Source organism: Eurosta solidaginis, chromosome 4 (genome assembly GCF_040869045.1).
Source record: "Eurosta solidaginis isolate ZX-2024a chromosome 4, ASM4086904v1, whole genome shotgun sequence".
Taxonomy (NCBI): Eukaryota; Metazoa; Arthropoda; class Insecta; order Diptera; family Tephritidae; genus Eurosta; species Eurosta solidaginis.
This window is the reverse complement of record NC_090322.1, coordinates 270339072-270355836: the sequence shown is the minus strand read 5'-3', so window position 1 is coordinate 270355836 and position 16765 is coordinate 270339072. Positions and strand designations below refer to the sequence as shown.

At 34.2% G+C, this 16765-nt stretch overlaps 1 protein-coding gene across 5 annotated transcripts in view; it reads left to right on the top strand.

Moving 5' to 3' along the window:
- Positions 1-16765, top strand: part of nAChRalpha7 (nicotinic Acetylcholine Receptor alpha7) — a 322772-nt gene that overhangs the window by 293746 nt on the left and 12261 nt on the right. For all 5 annotated transcript variants that reach the window (XM_067786137.1, XM_067786135.1, XM_067786136.1 and 2 more), the window contains one exon: positions 16475-16584. In XM_067786137.1, coding sequence (XP_067642238.1) covers positions 16475-16584 — 110 coding nt within the window. The remainder of the gene's footprint in view (positions 1-16474; positions 16585-16765) is intronic.

Genomic DNA, 16765 nt, shown 5'->3' with positions numbered 1-16765 from the left:
TCCAAAATTCTTTCTGGCAATTGTTCAAAAAACGCACAAATACTTTATTTCTTCTTGATAGTAATTCTAACAAAAATTGCACATTCATACAAAACTAGGCACACGCACACATGCATACAAGTATATGTATGTACATATATAGACATCCCAAAATAATAGATATAGCCCGCTCAGAATAAACCGTTTTTGAAATTGATTTTAGTTTCAATATTTTTGTCATAAAAATCTTTTTTAAGAGCCACATGAATTCACCTTCTAAACATTTTTAGAAAGTCAAAACAATTTTTCAATTAATTTAAAATTAAGTTTTAAAACTTGTTTAACTTTAATTAAAGCTTTTTAATTTTCTATAATTCAGACTAAATTATATTGTCAAATAAATTTTTTTAAATTAAATTTTAATAAATTAATTATTTAATTGTTGGAGACATGAAAACTAAAAAAGTTTTAAAAATGTTTCCAAAGTTTTATTTACTTTTAATCAAAATACCGAATATGGAGATTTGTTGTCTACCATATAAAAATGCGAAAAAATCCAAAATTTAAATAGATTTTCAAATCAGTTGAAAATTACTCTTTATTAGACTAAACATTTTAGCGACTTTCGAAACTTTTTTTAAATCATTTAAGCTTTGCGCTTTAAAAGACTAAAATTTAGCGGACTACAAAACTTTATTTTTTATAATTCAAAATTAAAAAAAGAAAGAACTTTCACAATTTTATGTAATTTTGTTGGATTTTCAAAATGTGACTTGTTTGACTGGAATATATATAACAAAAAAAATTGAATATTTTCAAACTTCTATCAACTCTTAAAATTCTAAAAGTTCAAGAAGATTTTCAAGCCATTTGAAAACTGCACTTTCTTAGACAATAGTTTGAAGGTCTACAAAAATTTAATTTCAACTCCAAAAATTTTAAACTTAAAATAATATTTGTTTAAATGTACAAAATTTTCGATTTATTTTTTTTATTACTTTTTAAATCAGATGAAAAAAAATCTAAACGATTAAAGAAATTTTAAATCCACATAAAAGGCAAGGTTTTTTAGAATTGAGTGGGATACAAAAATGTATTTTAAAGCCAAAAACTTAAAGAAAAATTTTAAAACGCCCAAGACATCTTAAAATCTTAAAATATACCAAACAAAATTCGAAATATTGTAAGATTTAAAACTATGTACTTGAAAGTTGCACTTTGTCGGACAATAATAAAAGGGGCTGCAAAACTTTTGGTTTCAGTTTTATGATTCAAACTCAAAAAGAAAATTTTAAATTTTGAATATATTTGGAAAACTTTTCCAACATTTCTTGAAATTTTTTGAACTCACTTGAACTTTTTAAAACAATAGGAAGCTGCATTTTGCTAAATTTGATGAGCTAAAATGATCTAAATTAAACAAAAAAATAAAAAAAATGTGTTTTGCAGTTTTGTGATTTAAATTTAGAAAAAGTTTGAAAAAATTTGAAAAATTTTCGAAAGTTTTTAGAATATTTGGGCAAAGACTCGTATTGATTTGACATTTTGCAACTTTTTTGAACTCTTAAAAAATATGATATAATTTTTGAAGAATTTTACATTACTTGATACATATTATTGGAACGATTTTCATGAATATTGAAACGATAACATTTGGTTAGACTAAAATTTCATGGATTTCAAAACTGTATTTTCGGTTTTTGATTTAGACTTTTGTTTAAACTTTTTAGAGACAAGAATATAATGGACTACAGATGCGAATTCTCGGTGCTTCGAATTGAAATCAAAAAAGAAATCGGAAAAATATTCGTAAAATTTGCTAACTCTTGAAACAAGTTCCATTTAATTTTTAAATGCCTGGAAATTTGCACGTAAAACTGCTGATGTTAGTAAAAAACTGATTTTTGATTTCAATTTTGAAAATTATTGAATCATTTTTGAAAAACTTTTTAAAATTTTGCGAACATTTTTGAAAAGTTTATTAAAACTCCATTTTATATTTATTAATTTAATATGATTAAAAAAAATTAAAAATTGTTTCCAATTGTAAAAGATAAAAACAAAAAGAATTTAGAACAATATGACATTTCTGTGAGAAAAATATTGCTATTTAAATAAAATTGTGTGTTAAAACATGACAATTCTGATTGGGTTATACGCATGAAAATCGGTGTATATGAATTTTGGACTCGATACAAATGTTGCCCTGCCCACAGCACTGTTCAAACCAACACAAAAACCACTACCACTAACACCAATAAATACTTTTATTATTGGAATGCTATAAACAACACTTAAACAAAAAGTAAAAAAAATAAAAAAAACGCAAAACTAAATACAATAAATTTAAATAAGTACTAACATGTTTTCAAACACAAAATAAACACACACACACACACCAACAAATCCACAACATTTATTTAACAAAAAAATATAAAACAAAAGAGGACTGGTATGGCAAGCAAAAGCAAAAACAAATGAACCTACTTGCTTATACACATATACATGTGTAATCCTTAGACCAAATATAAATAATGGAAAAACAGACATACACAACAAACCAAAATAAATGAGTAACAACATTTAAAAGTAAAAGGTGCTACTACAAATACAAATGGAAAATAAATATGTATGTAATCAAAAAAACCCGAAAAAAATAAACAAACAAACAACTAGTTCCCTCTTCCGTGTCCCGTTGCGCTTGCCTTTTTTTTGCCTTTTGGCAACCGCACACTTACTTGCCTACAACTACAGGCATCCTCAGCAGCGGCGCAGCCTCCCAACGTACGCATTGTCCAATGCACGCAAAGTTCTCGCTCTGTACATTGGTGCTAACCAAAGACAATGTGTGTAACTTGCCACCACTTTTGTTTGTCAATCTAAATCCACCACATAATGTGAAAGAAAAAACGTTCTTGTTGGTTTGCACAGCAGAACACAAATGCGCTTACAACAAAAGATTTGAATTGAATAAATAAATGTAAAAAAAAAAATTGTTTTAATTGTTAAGCATTGTACCGAAAAAACAAAACAAAAAGAAGTAAGGAAGGCTAAGTTCGGGTGTAACCGAACATTACATACTCAGCTGAGAGCTTTGGAGACAAAATAAGGGAAAATCACCATTTAGCAAAATGAACCTAGGGTAACCCTGGAATGTGTTTGTATGACATAGGTTTCAAATGGAAGGTATTAAAGAGTAGTTTAAAAGGGAGTGGGCCTTAGTTCTATAGGTGGACGCAATTTCAGGATATCGCCATAAAGGTGGACCAGGAGTGACTCTAGAATGTGTGTTGTACGATATGGGTATCAAATGAAAGGTGTTAATGATTATTTAAAACGTAGTGGGCCTTAGTTCTATAGGTGGACGCCTTTTCGAGATATCGCAATAAGGGTGGGCCAGGGGTGACTTTAGAATGTGTTTATACGATAGGGGTATCAAATTAAAGGTATTAATGAGAGTTTTAAAAGGGAGAGATATCGACCAAAATGTGGACCAGGGTGACCCAGAACATCTTCCGTCGGGTACCGCTAATTTATTTATATATATCATACCACGAACAGTATTCCTGCTAAGATTCCAAGGGCTTTTGATTTCGCCCTGCAGAACTTTTTCATTTTCTTCTACTTAATATGGTAGGTGTCACACCCATTTTACAAAGTTTTTTCTAAAGTTATATTTTGCGTCAACAAACCAATCCAATTACCATGTTTTATTACTTTTCTCACATTTAGTATAGAATTATGGCATTTTCTTCATTTTTCGTAATTTTCGATATCGGAAAATTGGGTGTGGTCATAGTCGGATTTCGGCCATTTTTTATACCAATACAAAGTGAGTTCAGATAAGTACGTGAACTAAGTTTAGTTAAGATATTCGATTTTTGCTCAAGTTATCATATTAACGGCCGAGCGGAAGGACAGACGGTCGACTGTGTGTAAAAACTGGGCGTGGCTTCAACCGATTTCGCCCATTCTCACAGAAAACAGTTATTGTCATAGAATCTATGTACCTACCAAATTTCACAAGGATTGGTAAATTTTTGTTCGACTTATGGTCTTAAAATTATTCTAGACGAATTAAATGAAGAAGAGCGGAGCCACGCCCATTTTGAAATTTTCTTTTGTTTTTGCATTTTGTTGCACCATGTCATTACTGGAGTTGAATGTTGGCATACTGTAAAGATTTTAAATTTTTTGTTAAAATTTGACTTTAAAAAAAAAAAATTTTTTTAAGTGGGGGTGTTCGTTATCCGATTTTGCTGATTTTTATTTAGCACACATATAGTAATAGGAGTAACATGCCTGCCAAATTTCATCATGATATCTTCAACGACTGCGAAATAACAGCTTGCAAAACTTTTAAATTACCTTCTTTTAAAAGTGGGCGGTGACACGCCCATTGTCCAAAAATTTACTAATTTTCTATTTTGCGTCATAAGGTTAACGCACCTACAAAGTCTCATAGCTTTAACCGTCTTTGGTAATGAATTATCACACTTTTTCGGTTTTTCGAAATTTTCGATATCGAAAAAGTGGGCGTGGTTGTAGTCCGATTTCGTTCATTTTAAATAGCGATCTGAGATGAGCGCCAAGGAACCTACATACCAAATTTCATCAAGATACCTCAAAATTTTCTCAATTTATCGTGTTTAAAGACGGACGGACGGACATGGCTAAATGAATTTCTTTTTTCACCCATATCATTTTGATATATAGAAGTCTATATCTATCTCGATTAGTTTATGCCGTTACGGATTACCGTTATGCGAACAAAGTTAATATACTCTGTGAGCTCTGCTCAGCTGAGTATAAAAAAAAACGAAAAAAACAACAAAGAAAGCAATAGGTGTGGGTAAAATAGTAGTGAATTACAAATGAATAAAGGGAGTGCCCACACAAATTGAAAAAGCTGAGCTGCTAGCATTTTGCCGGCTCTTTTTTTCTTATATAAATTTCTTTACTTCTACGTTTCTTACGTGCTTTGTGTCAACTTATTTTTTCGCATTACTTTTCACTTTCTTGGGCTTCTTTTATGCTGCTTCTTCTTCTTGTTTTTCTCCAATTACCTTTGCTGCTTTTTTGACTACTTTTGCTTCTCTTGACTTTTCCATTACAAAATTTTAACTTTTATTTTTCAACTTTTTAGAATAAACACATACATATGCATTTACACTTACAAAAAGTTTTCACGGCAACCATTAAATAGTAGCGATTTATATTGTCGTGACTAGATTAATTGACTTTATTTTGATTCGTTTTTTTAACAATGACCTTTGTCCTTTGAGTCTCAACTTCATTATGGCTAGCCAGCAAGATTAATTGGCTTTGGTCTGCTTAGAATCTGAAACTTTGAATTAATGGTGATTTAGAAAAATTTCTATAATGCTAGCTTTCAAGCGCAGCTCCGTCTGCACTCGCAAATTAAAACAAAAAGTTGAGTTTAATGAAAATTACATTTCTAGGTTCTCGATTTATATATCTTAGGAGATTCAATTACCAAAATATTACTCTACGTCGATTAAATTTGCAGTCATTACCATAAAAAAACTCATCCAAGCAACAATCCAGAAACAAACATGAAAACAGTACCGAATGGTCACGGAATCGTCCAAATATTTCATAAAAAGACCAGGATGATTTCGATATTGTAATTTCTCAATTGTAAAACTATCACGAAAAAGCTGCAAATAATCTTGATACTGTCCCGTAGTAGCTCCAGAATGATCCCAATAACAGTTACAAAATAAACCTAAAATTGTCCCAATATCAACAGTCAAATATTTCCGAAATGTTCATGAAATACGTCGGAAATAGTCTGGAAATAATTCTTAAAACAATAGAAAAATACAGTTTCGAAATGATGTCAAACACAGTTCCGAAACAGTCCGAAAAAGTCCCAAGCCATCGCGAAACCATTCCCGAACAATTCCGAAATTTTCACGAAATACTCTTGAACACTAAGAACATTAAAAGTGGTTCCGAAATAGTCCTAACATAACGCCGAAAAGAATCCTTAAAGAATCCAAAGATATTCCTGATGTGATCCCGAAATGTCTTTGAATCAATCCCGAAAACAATCACGGAATCATCCGTAACTATTCACTAAATGATATCGAAATTATCAAAAAAAAATTCGAATGGTTTCAGTAACAAAACCGAAACTGTTCCGCAACTGTCTAAACTAATGCCGAAATGGTCCCAAAAAAGTCCTGCAATAAAACCGAAATCCCAAATACTATTGAGATAAGCCAAAAATCCTTAGAGTTATACCGATTTCAAAAAATTGTTTAGAGAACACGCGAAGGTGGGGAGACTATTGTGGCACTGTCTAATTATCCAAAATTACTAGTTTTTGATTTATATGAATACAGTCAATTTCTCTCAAACACCATCGTTATTAATTTTTTATCCATTCGATCCTTAGGCGTTTTCTTCTTGAAATGTACTGCGTACCTTGCCCAGCATATTTTTCCAACGTCTTCTCCTCCTGCTTATTTGTTTGGATGTTGGCTTTTCTCCACAAGACAACAAATATACACAAACTTCCTTACAATTATGTATCAATACATTCGGATTTTGATTTCGCAGAAGTAACAGGATATCACTCATCATTTTTACTCATATGATACCTTCCCTATCCCTTGCTATTTCCTCAAATCAAGTGTTTGTGTCTTGTCGTTGCAGGTTTGAAACAATTTTTTCAAGTAAACTCAAGTTTTGTGGGTTTGCTGAATCTTATCAACTGTACCTCATTCTAACTCACCTACCACAATATCCTGGTTATGATATTTAGAAGCTTCCTCCCTAAAAATCTTAAGTTTTCAATGTCATACAGCCAAAGATATTATACTCTCAACTAGCATCAGATACAGGGACTTTTTCGACGCGACATTTATCACCTCGTTGGAAACCGGAGTCTTGTTGCTACCTCCATTTTTCGCATCAAATACTTTATCAACCCCCCTCTCTGTTGTTGGCATAGGAACGCTCTTTCCTCTTACCTTTTGTCTTGACATAGTTGCTTCCAATTTATTAATGTCTCTTCCAGCGTTGAATCAGATGGATTGCTGATGTGAAGAGCGTGACTCTCGGGCTTAGAACTCTTTCCTTTCTTCCACTTAAAATCATTATCCGATCGCTCCCTTCAGCCCCTAATTACTCTTCTATGGCCTCGCGTGCTCATGTGTTTCATCTTATGTAGCTTGTGACTTTTTTCTCGTTCTTTTCTTCTCCTTATATTGGTTATAAACTTCTGAGTTATCTTGTGCATATGACCCCCAAACCAGCTAAGCGGTCTGTTGTTAAATGTGGTGATGAAATACTGTAATTCGCAGTAGCGGTTTCCAAAGGCCTCCGTTCAAATTCTTTGGCAGTTCTTAGTCACAGACAACCCGCTGCCTCCCTATGATGCAAACATGGTCGACCGCTGTGGAGTTCGGGTAAGCCCTCACACCATGCACAAGGCGAATAGACAAGTAAGGGTATGTAATCAGTTTAAAGTTAATTTTTGTTGAGATATAGAAGCTATGTATATAGGAATATCGATCTCTTCTATAGAATCCCCATCAAAGCCAAATTATTCTACATTCTAGTTTATGGTCCAAATGTCCATAAATTAGTATAACCAAACTTAATCTCAAATAGATATAGGACTATTGAAAAATATGGCTTCGGACATCTACATTTGACAGTTTTTGTTGTTAGTACAATTAGTACAAATGTGCATATGTATGTGTGTTGAAGTCTAGCTAGAGCTAGAAATATAACGATCTTAATCTGGTGTTTTGCATATATTAACTGTAATAAAATTGTACTTACCAATTTTTCAAACTGATTTAAGTTTGCTGTGAGGTATCTCTTTCACTCTCTCTGTCCCTGTCTCTCTCTGTCTCTCTTTGTCTTTGTTATATTACCCCGTTTTATTTAGCATTTATATGTACGTACAAATGTGCTTTGATTCAATGCTTTCATTGTCCTCCTCTACTAATTTCGATTGCCATTTCTGTTATAATCAATTTTAGTTTCTTTTGCTTTGTTTTGTTTTCCTCATCACTAATCTCACACGCATTTCTAGGCTGTATCATACACAAAATCATTTCAACTCATTGAATGCGCCAAATTTATATAGAAAATTTATATTTATGTCCTTTTTATATAAAAAAAGAAAGTTTTTTAAAAAGCAGCAAAAATTTCTATGATTCTAATGTAAATAATTCCTCAACAGCTGTAAATAAATAAAAATTAAATAATGAAAAAAAATTTATTTATTTGTATATTTTTTACCTGAAAATAGTATGATAAGATTATTTAAAATTAGGAAATTATCGAAAAACGAAAGGAATCACATAAATAAAAAAATGTATTAAATTTTGTTTAAACAACAGTTTCATATCCCCAATATTACTTGAACAAGATTATGCAAGGAAAAATAGTTAATGGAATTTTTTTATTAGAAATTTTCGAATTTTGAATTGAAGTAAAAGTGAAGTTTTGTTTTGAGAAAATTTCCAAGTTATCCTTATTTAAATTTATCTAATGGTATTCCAAAATTGTTCAATTTACGTCGAAGAGAATGGAAAAAGAGAAACTATTCGAAATCTCAAAGTGTTCGAATCGTTTGTAGATTACAACTTCATAGAAATATGTACTGCCGCATTGTTAGTCATTTCCTGCCCTGTAAGATTTTTTGGATTGTGGGTTAAAGTTGTAAAGAGAGGCTGACACGTCAAAGATGGGTTCGCTCTTCGCCACCTTACTGTGTGGAGATATTTCTGAAAACTTGCAAAACTATTAGGCTACTTATCCTTTTTCCAACACCTTCGTCGTGACATCAACGTCCTTATTTTACCCCTTTGGTTTAAAGTTTTCGAGGTCTACGTCATTCTCATCAGCTTTTGAATGACAGGATTGCTTTCATCGGAACTTCTCTGAGTAAGCCATTTTTCACATCGACGTCGTTCTCCTTCACTACCTTCATCGTGACGCCTAGGCCACCTCTTGCCCGCTTTTTCTAAGACTTTTGAGGTACGTTTCAACCTCGCCCTGGTTCTTGTGACTTATTTTCCCGAGTCGCAGATAAATTCTGCATATGCAAAACATTTTTTCAAACTGCGTGTAAAACATGTACTCCGCTTGCTTGTCTATTTAAAGATGTAATGCTGACCCTCCTCGGTAGGCTCAAATAGATAAAGTACCTTCAAATCCTGTAGCTGTATATACTCTCCAGAAGGCGCATCTTCGTCGCGCATTGTATCCAAACTTTGACTTTTTGGGGGATCAGCGCTTTATCCACCACATTAATCCACACGCTCCTGCCTTGTTTCTGATGGTTTGAATAAATTCCCTCTAGCCACCTCAAACTCACGATGTTGGCGCATCCTATGATTTTCAAAACTTTAAACCAACCCGTCGAATCAAAGGTTGGAAACGGCTTACTTGGTTCTTCTCGCATAATCTTGAACACTAAGACAATAACCTCCCTAATGAGATTGCTACGATCAACCAGAGCCACGATCAGTGATTTTGGTATATAACTCATCTTCGCGGGAATAGCCGTATTCTTGGTGTTACCTACCTTTGGCTTACCACTTTTGCTTTCTGGATCGCTGGCCCGCAGTGTGGCCTTGTGACCGGGTCCTTTCTGCTTCTTGAAGGCAGAGTTGTCGCCTTGAGCCCAACATTGCCTCATCGTTCGGCCTGTCGAAGTTTCTCCCACCTTACGCCGGTTGCAGAACCGAGGGTTTCTTGCAGCAAAACTATTGAACTACCTTCGACCTGTTTTAAGCGTCTCATGTGTATATTGCAAGCGCTCATTCTCCAGGTCTTTTAGGTCAACCACTGGTTTCAAGCGTTCGACATTTCTTAATGCTACACGGTACTGTTTTAGATACGCCCTCTGCTCCTTTCCGTTATTACTCTACTTTCTTTGTTTGGACTCACCTGCCACTCATTAATTCTCCACTTCTTTCGCTCCCTGAATCGAAAGCATATCTTCTAGCGCTTTTGTCCTGCTCTCTCAGCCCCCTTATTAATGAAACTGTTTATCTTGGTCATCCGACCACCTTTCAGATAAGGCGGGCTTAGCGTTATGATATCAATCATGGAAAAATATACGCGTCCGCAAAATAAGCGAACGCGCTGTAAGCCTTGCTGTAAGGCCATCGTTCCACTGAAATACAGCCGAATGTATTCCATGCCTGCAAATCATCCAAAAGGCACGGTCCACAAAAGTCACGCCTTTGTTGTTGTGCAACATTTCACAATTGATTTCCTTGCATAGACTCATTCTTTGGACATTACATACTTTGTATGTTAGATTTTACCAAAGCTAGGCTTTGGTGCTGTCTTTTTAAGAGCTGGTTTACTTTGTTTTATTTATTGGAATACAAAGATTAAAATTATAATTAAAAATTTAGAACTTCTTTGAAAATATGTTTTTTTTTTACTTTAAACCCAATAAAGAGACCTCCCCGCTTATAAAATACAAATAGACATCGTTGACTAATTTATTTTCATTAAAAATAATAAAACAAACCAGCTTATATGAACCGCCAAAAAGCGTAGCTTTGGTACAAGCTAACATACAAAGTATGTACCGTCCTAAGAAAAGAACAAAGATATGATGGCGATGGCCCATCATGATGTCACGTTGTTTCAATTTTTCCCAAATTATGAAATAAAATTAATTTATTTCGAAGAAACAAGAGATTTTAAAGCATTAATACACATTACATTAGCTGTTATGCCACTATATTTGTGTTAGCTTTTTTTCTTTTAATAACTTTACTTTGAATATCATTAGAATAACTCCAATAAAAAAAAACTTAGTTACTACATCTGCGCTTAAATTTCTAGATCAACGCACCACACTGATTTCTTGCGGTGAGTTGAAAACTCTCCCTTAAGAACCATTCGATTCTTAAAGATGGCATTTGCATAGCTGTCTCTGTCATTTTACTGTTACATCAGTTCATGTAACATGCTCATTGGTTAAAACTTTCTGTGACGAGAGCTGTAATTGCGTCTGTGCTAATATTGGTAAACGTGATTACAAAGAGGAAACAGATGCCATCACAGCCAATCACGGCGATTCATTCCAATCTGTCCTATAAATTACGTGTGATGTTTCAGTCTTGTTACAGCCATACAATTATTTCGCACTCAACTTCAAACGTTTTGCAACATTTAAATATTTCTTTTCTTATCATATAAAAGTCGTTTCGATACCATATTCGCTATCGAAGTTTCGTATTTACATTGCAAAGTTTTGGAATACCCTTCGGTACATTTAAAGTCTGAATTATATTAAAAGTATTACGGTTGTGTTTAATGTTAAATGTTAGCAAAGCATAATCACCTATAAAAGAAAATGTAGCAATAGTCAAAAGCTGAAAAAAAAAAAATATTTCAACCAAAATTAATTAGAAACAATTTCACTTAGATGAGCAACCAAAAACCACACATTAAGTTTCACATCATTCTCAATCCAAAACTGTTTCAAGCATACAACCCGCTTCCATGTAGTTCTTGAACATAACGCAGCATAATCCAGATCGTGATGAATAAAATAAACTTTAAATCGAAATATTATATTGCAGACAGAATATCTGAATAGAAATTTTACACAAAAACTTCAAATCATTTTTCACAAATCCTCTATACCTACATGACTTTATACTACTTACTTAGTACTTTAGTGCTCGACCCACCCCCTACTAACCACTTAACAACAAATTAACTCTCATTATCTTTAATCCACTACTGACTACAAGCTACTAACTAACCATTCGTTTTGCAATACAAAACTAATTTAGAAACAAAAATATTAACACAAAAAATACAAAAAAAGCGTAAAAAATTTGAACATTATAAATTATGATGATTGCGGATAATTGGTTGTGCGCAAATTAATTCAACATCGCACGAACGAACGGAGTGATGAAAGAGGGTTGAAATATAAGGAAGCAACAATGCAGGGTGCAAATCAATGACAGCGTCAGATTGTTTGGTGATTTGAGCACCTATTTATGTAAACAGCCGAATCATTAAAATATGTATTAACACTGCGGCTGCCAATGCGTCTCAGCTGACACACGCATAAATTTCTAAAAGCGAACTCTGCATCAGAGTTCAGTCACTAATATTTTTGTTATAAATAAATTATTAATCTATAAATGATACGGGCACGGCTGTTACACTGGCATTCAAAGGGTTAAGCAGTAACTAAATTAAACAATTTCACGCTTGTTGCTTGAATTGAGCCTCAAATTGTTGTTGGTGTTGGGATATAAAGCCGCCACACTAAGATAACATCTATAGGCATTTCTGTAAGTATTTAATTTTATATTTTATATCGAGGATATCAAGTGAGATTTAGGTTGTTTTTCTTAAGTGATCGCAGTAAATTCATACTAAATTAGCAACAGCAGTTATTTTGCCAGGGATCGAGTTGAATATTTGTGCTGTAAAATAGTTTTTTTTTTTATACAAAATAATTATATATACTATGTGGTATGCATTTTATACTTTTAATTAACTGCTTCAATATTTAAGCGACTTTTTTTATATTTATGTCATGAATTCTTTCTTACTCGTAATCTAGTAAAAAAGTTTGTTTAATATAAAAATAATATTCTTTAAAGTTTATTCACAAAATGTTTTCTAGTACTTTAGTCACCATTTGTACTTTTGTTTCGTCTAAATTTTTCAACGATTTTCTTGCTTTTAATTAAAGTTTAATACAATAAAAGCTCAGCCAAAATCGTAGAATCGTAAGTTGAACAAATTGATTGTGTGAAGGAGACTAATGGCTTTTGAAATCTACTTAGAACTTGGAAGAATTTTAAGGAGATCCAAATAGGTAGAGATCGAATTGACTCCCCAATTCCACTGCATTATCCAGCATTCAGCTACACAGAGAGGCATATTGCATGAAAACAAAGTGCTCACTGACTTTTGAAAACCTCAATCACCATGGATCGCCTTGGTTTCCACAATAACTTCGGCAGAACGTCTGCTATCCACATTCAGCAAGTGAAGGTTCGCTACTCTGCAAAAGTTAGTATCCGCCCAGCTTTCGTTAAGATGACTACAAACCCATTTATCCAGGAGAACAGATTACTCATATATGTTGAGAAATTCGAATGGCACGGGACTCTGCTATGGCCCGGGACCCAGATGGTTTTGGTATTAAAATTGTTTGAAGTATTCTGAAACGAAGTCAAGAACTCCCAGATCACCCTCGATCGCACTGCTGATAAACTCCGACCTCAATATCTACTTGTATTTACAGTATATATAAAAGTCTCTAACAACATTTGCACTAACTAGCACCTCATGTACAGCAATTTTCGCTTGTAAAATGCCAGCATAGGCCCTCTCGACCAACTTCGACTCGACCGTGAACAATCTAACCTGCTCAAAACAAGATCCCTTTCCAGGTTAGTTGTTGACTCCCAGTATTATCCTCCCCAATAGACCTGTCAAAAGTACTTATTTAATATTTAAATCCTATGAGAAAGTAATAGCGGGCTATTAGCGAGATTTGGGCAATTTTGGTCGTAGCTCTTTTGTTTAGCTATATTTTATTAAAATAATTTGTTAAAAATAAACGATTGTAAGCACACTATTGAATACATATTTGCACTGCATTACGGGCAGTTGCTAAAATTCGCCAGATGTCAGCGCAAGCTGTAAGTTTTAACTGATTGATAAAACAGCTGATTTCTGTTGATATTTGAAGCGCCTTTTATATTTGTCGCGCAAGATGCGCACGGGTCCGGCTCGTCACTTATACACCAACTTCTAGCTTCTTATGGAGCTCATTAGCAACCACAACCCAGAGAAGAGGATATAGCAGTTTCCCCTCTGACGTGCCTCTGTAAACCTTTTACTCAGTTGTAATACCTTCCCACTCTGCTGGTTAGTAAATTCAATATCAACTCGTTCTACTCCTAAGCCAGCCACGACTTCATTTAGTACCCCGACAGGGCATTGTCTTTTGCGACCCACTTTTTGCTAAGCAATCGAAGAGAGAACGGTCGTTGAGCAGCCCTTACAATGGGCATGTATGTCGACAAAAACCCCAAGAAGTCACGTTCCTTATGTACAAATCAATCAGGCGATCTAACGTTTAAGGAGAAACAAGGAGATACTGGCTGGTCTTATATTCTTAGAAAATATCTAAGAGCTCTTTGAAGTGAAGGTAACTTTACCCATATTCCAATGCTTCGGTATGTAGCCTTGTTCAAGGAAATTTCTTCAAAGTGACAGCCTACGGCAGAAAGTTCGCAAAGATCTTTAAGATTCCACAGTAATAATTCCATCCAGGCCGAAATACTTGTAAATATCGAAAACATAACAGCCTCCACAAGTTGGCTTTTTCGGGGGGAGTGGAGAGGCCTTTTCATTACGAAAATTATTGTTCATTCGAAGTTTCAGAGATTCCTTCCTACTTCTCATGCAAGCACCATTGACATGCCTTAGGTACCCAACTACGCAGGATTCTCTGAGGGAATTGACATCTGTTCCACGTTTTTCAGAAGCTTCTGTACTAATTTCGCTTGTCAGTCCTTTTTTCATGCAAGTACATCACAACACTGTCCTTGTGTAGCTCCCAGTCGGAGGCAAAGATGCTTTTGTATGCCAAATGAAATTTTCTACCAAAGCCGATTTGAACTCTTGGTAGACGTTACAGGTAATAGCTGCTCCAACATCCTACAACAAAGATCCTTACTTTGTTTTTTATTGTTTTTCAAAGATATTTAACTAGGATTTACCTCATACACAGAATATATTGGCGATGATAGAAGAAGTGCTTGTCAGAAACCCTGAAAATAGATATCCGATCTACGATATTCGAGGGTTAGCTCAAAGACCTCCTCCGATATACGATTTTCGAGGATTAGGTCAAAGACATCCTCCCTTACTGGCATAAAAAAAGTTGGCTCATCTCTTCAAACATATAAGAGACTAACATCAACGTAAAATAAAAATTAACCTCTCGTACTGTTATCCATCGGTACCAACTGTCAGACTGACTTCTACCCGCCTTGCTTCGTCGGCGATCACGCTCAAGATAAACAAACTTTAATTTCCTTTTTAACAAGATACCGACAGAATCTTGGCTTACCAGCCTCCCCGTGGGTTAATTGATTTAATTTTTCGGTCCATTTTTCAGAAATCTGGAATGAACGTATTCATCCATCTGAATAATAAGAAGGCATTCTTTACTTAGCTGATTCTAAATGTTAACTAAGTTAGAGAGGAGGTTAGATTAAGTTCAAATGGCCCGTCCGTGAGAACCCGGCAATGCCATAGTGTTACCTGAAGTTTGCTCAACGACCACACTGGAAAGCCCTATCAAAAAAGGAAGACCTATATAATAAAAGAACACCATTCTTTTGGCAAATACTAGAAGCTTTCTAGGAACTATTCCACTTGTTTCATATTAATGAAGTAGCTAGCTGCGTCACTCATAATAGTTCAAGTCTTGTTTATGCGGCTGGGTGATTTCTGCTTCTTGAAAGCAGTCTTCATACAAAGTGTATTCATTTTGCCGGAGCACTCGTTTGCCGCCTAACCGGCTCATTCCAAACGCTCAGGAGCATTGATTTGACTACTGCTCACTTGCCATTGCATTTTAGAGCTCATTCACTCTCCACTACTTTCGCTCTTCAAGTCCGTCGTATCGCTAGTAGCACTCTTGTATTCACAAGCTTTCCCTGTCTCATCATGTTCATCTTGGCGACACGACAAGCTGCTCTACAAGGCGCGCGTAGTGGTCATATATTAAATATGGGGGGAAACCCCGTTCGCCACATCAGCACCCTTAACCGTGGTAAAGTCATTGCTCCGTTGAAATAGAGCCGAATATGTCTCCTGGCTTGCGAATCAGCCAATAGGCACGGTCTGTATAACACCCTAGATTAGGGAGGTTGGCACTTCTTGGTCGCCGGCATCCTTCTGCCATCCTAATGGAGGAGATAAATATATCGCCACCTTCACTTCACACAACCAATCTGAACTGCATATTTGTATGTCATCGGTTCAATAAATTAATAACAATAACTAAATTTAAAAATAAAAATTTGCACATTTTAAGAACTTTGTACATACACGTTTTTTTTTTTCTTTAACAAACTATTGCGTATTTCTTTACGGGCCATATACAGTGGAGCAAAATGTCTAGCTAAATAAGTGAATAAGTAGCCATATCAATACACAAAAAAATTCTGCTTAAAAAAGTCAATACAAATTGTCAACAAAATTGACATACTGAGCAATCACAATACATACAAAATATATCTGACGCATACATTTTCATATATACACACACATACATATAAATGGAATATTGTGTGTTGTATACAAATGTGCGCAGATACTCATTTAGTACATACATGTGTGCCAACAATATACAACGAAATTATAGCAACGAAAAAAAAACAACAAAAAATGTACGTACAATATTTGTGTAATTTTTGTGTCCTTCTAGGAACTTATTTCAATTGCATTATGTTTATGGTGGCCTCATCAGTTGTGTCAACCATACTTATCCTCAATTATCATCATAGAAATCCAGATACGCATGAAATGAGTGAATGGGTAATATTATATGCAAATCAAATCAAAACAATAAACAACAAATGTTTTTATGCTTTTACTTATTTTGTATTTACTATTCAGAATTGTATTTTTTTTAACATTTACATACATGCATACATATATAATATATACTTAATACTAATACGCTAATACTGCACACAAAACATAATACATACATATT